Consider the following 2,965-nt stretch of genomic DNA (forward strand, 5'->3'; position numbering starts at 1 on the left):
ATACTTGCTTCGTTTCTGAAGGAAGTGACTTGGAAGTACGCGACTACCAAGCCAAGTCTGTAGTCTTGTAGCATCTCGTTGTAGTATTTTGTAGCATCTCCCATAAACACCTGACATCTGACAGTAGGACCTGTTAGCAGGAGAGTAACCGCTGGCCTCTGCAGCATTAAGGGCATCTCCAGCCATTATGTTGCAGTAAATGTGCCTCCATGTGTGTCTTTATGAGTGTGTGTGCACCGGACGGGGAGAGGGAGTGTGTGCGCACCGGGCGGGGGAGAGGGAGTGTGTTAGGGCGAGAGGTAATGATGTATTAGTGAGAGCAGGATGGTCTCTGGGGGACATTCATCACAACGAGACAGCTGAGGGACGGAGCCATCAGTCAGACACAACTCCAGGTCTGAGACAGGAGAGAAGGTGTCCAGACGGACAAACAAAGGAAGCCAGATAAGATAGACAGGTATACATGGTTTGTATACCTGATGTTTCACCACTTCCTGTCCCCTGGTCTGGAGGTCAATGGTTCTCTGAATGAGTTTTTGGTTAGCATGAACTACGGTCTGTGGTTAACACAAGCTGAAGAGATTTTACGTCAACGACATAAAATACGCCACTAACAAGTGTCTAAATGCCTAACATTAGCCTCCTTTAGCTTAGCGGTGGTGACGTGAAGTCATGTGACCGTGCTGTAGTTCCTTTATAGCCCAACATTAGCCTCCTTTAGCTTAGCGGTGGTGACGTGAAGTCATGTGACCGTGCTGTAGTTCCTATAGCCTAACATTAGCCTCCTTTAGCTTAGCGGTGGTGACGTGAAGTCATGTGACCGTGCTGTAGCTCCTTTATAGCCTGAAGTAAGCTTTTTACATCAGAAATCATAAAGCTGTTTTAATATGTGGAGGAGCATTATGTATGGTGTAATGTTCAAACGGTAGAAAATATCTTCCTCTCTGTCTTTCCTTCCTCCTGCAGCAGCGGCTGCAGCCCAGTCGCAGTCAAAGACTTGTATTGTCGGCTAGAGAAGCTACGACAGCAACAGGTTGCTTTGCTTCATGTTTATCGTCCCCCCAATATATTTATCTCTAATCTCAAAATACCTGCTTCTGTTCTATCAACTGTTTCTCATTTGCTTTCTTTCTGCTCGGCTTTATGTATATTTACTACTACTGTATTATTCATCAAATGCACTTAGTATCATAGCATTTGGAGTGTGAGGGAAATGGTAAATGGACTGTACTTATAAATCTCTTTATCAGGTCTTCTCGACCCCTCAAAGCTCTCTACATACTACGAGTCATTCACCCATTCACACCTCATTCATGCAGAGCAGCACTAACTCTAGGGAAGCTAACACACACCTGTGGGGGAAACTTCTGAAGCAATAGGAGAAGGACTCAAAGACACGAGGAGAGCTGGAGCTTTGATGGCAAACACTGACGGTTTATTTGGAGCTTCGGCCGGAGAATTCACAAGACATGTCACGGGCCACGGTCTGACCACACGGTAGAGATGCCACCATCAATTCTGAAGAACTCTACGGCCGTGTGTTTAGCTAGTTCAGAGAGAATAATCAACATGCTGCATAACAAGATAGAATCATAACCTCTATCAGCTGACGCCAACAGGCAGGAGCAGAGAGACAGAGCACTGAGAGCACAGCAGCCAGGTCACAGGTGCGTGTGCTCAGTCAGGACAGAACTGATAAACTGGGTCAAAGTTATGGGCCTTGGGAAATATTTCCCCAACACTAGGGTCAAAGTTCAAATGGCTAGGGATTACTTTGACCGAGATGCGCCGGCCCGTGCCTTGCCTTGGACTTCTACACAACTGCTCGGGTCTGGATGGACTGAGTGGGGAAGTTCAGGAGATATTCTCCCTAAAATAAATCCCGCCATAAATCCTCCGAGCTGTCAAGAGGAAAAAGATCAAAGCAGATATTTTGAGCGCCTTTGATGTTTTTGAGGAGGAGGGTACTTCTGAAGACCTTCCTTTGGGGAGATGGATGTGTTGGGAGTTTGAACAGGAAGAGGATGGTCAGTGTTCTCTGTGGGGGTCCTGCGTTCCTTTAAGATATTTCCCACAATGCCGTATTATTATTATTACCTGTCCGAGCCGCTGCCGTGGCGCTGTTCGTCAGCCCTCCTGCCTCCGTAACCACGGTAACGTTGTACAGTCGCCCGGGCGTCAGGTCGAGGAGTGTGTGCTGTGTCGCCGTGCTCAACAACGTCTCGTTCCTCAGCACACCTGCAGGGGAAGGAGAGTCAAAATATCCATGCTTTTATTTTGAAATTCCATATTATGATTATTATGATTATGCTTTTATTGTCATGTGTTCGTAGCTACAGTGAAGATATGTCAATGGAAACCTGAGGTCACATGCTCCTCCAACAGAGCAACACAATAACACAGATACAATAGTGCAGGTAAATAAACAAACACTGAAATAAAGAGAGAAAACATATCAACTAGTGGAGAAAGGACTTCAACCATTTACCAAAATAAAAGCATGGACACTTAGGCAGGAAAAGCAGAAGCAGTCCTGAAGAACATTTTTTATAAACATTTGTGTTATATTTTGTTATGTTTCGCTTCATGTTTGTTTGCCTTTCGTATTGGTCAGATATCCGATCATGTGACCCCTGACAGACGCACCTGATTGGTCTCTCAGCTGCAGCCTGAAGCGCTGAGTCCTCCCTGGGCCGGCCTGCCAGGAAACACCCAGGCTGCTGGAGGAGGCGGAGAGAGAGAGGCCGAGGACTGCTGAGGGGCCTGAACACACACACACACACACACACACACACACACACACACACACACACACACACACACACACACACACACACACACACACACACACATTTGAAATACAAACGTGAAAAATGTCAGAGAAATTAATTAAAGAAATTCCTAAAAATATGTAAAAATATAGGAAAAAAAACGTCAAAAAATAAGTAATAAAATGGCAGGAAAA

The 2,965-nt window shown here is 45.8% G+C and overlaps 1 protein-coding gene across 1 annotated transcript; it reads right to left on the bottom strand.

Annotated features, from left to right (window-relative positions):
- Positions 1-2,097: 2,097 nt before the first annotated feature.
- On the bottom strand, positions 2,098-2,763 carry LOC104961676 (receptor-type tyrosine-protein phosphatase beta-like; the record flags this gene model as incomplete). The annotated part of the gene is made up of 2 exons (XM_010790005.1): positions 2,098-2,238; positions 2,647-2,763. Coding segments are annotated over 2 exons (258 nt in total), but the record flags the coding sequence as incomplete, so codon positions are not given.
- Positions 2,764-2,965: the final 202 nt, after the last annotated feature.

This window comes from Notothenia coriiceps, unplaced genomic scaffold, assembly GCF_000735185.1.
Source record: "Notothenia coriiceps isolate Sejong01 unplaced genomic scaffold, NC01 NC01_scaffold00033629, whole genome shotgun sequence".
Lineage (NCBI taxonomy): Eukaryota > Metazoa > Chordata > Actinopteri > Perciformes > Nototheniidae > Notothenia > Notothenia coriiceps.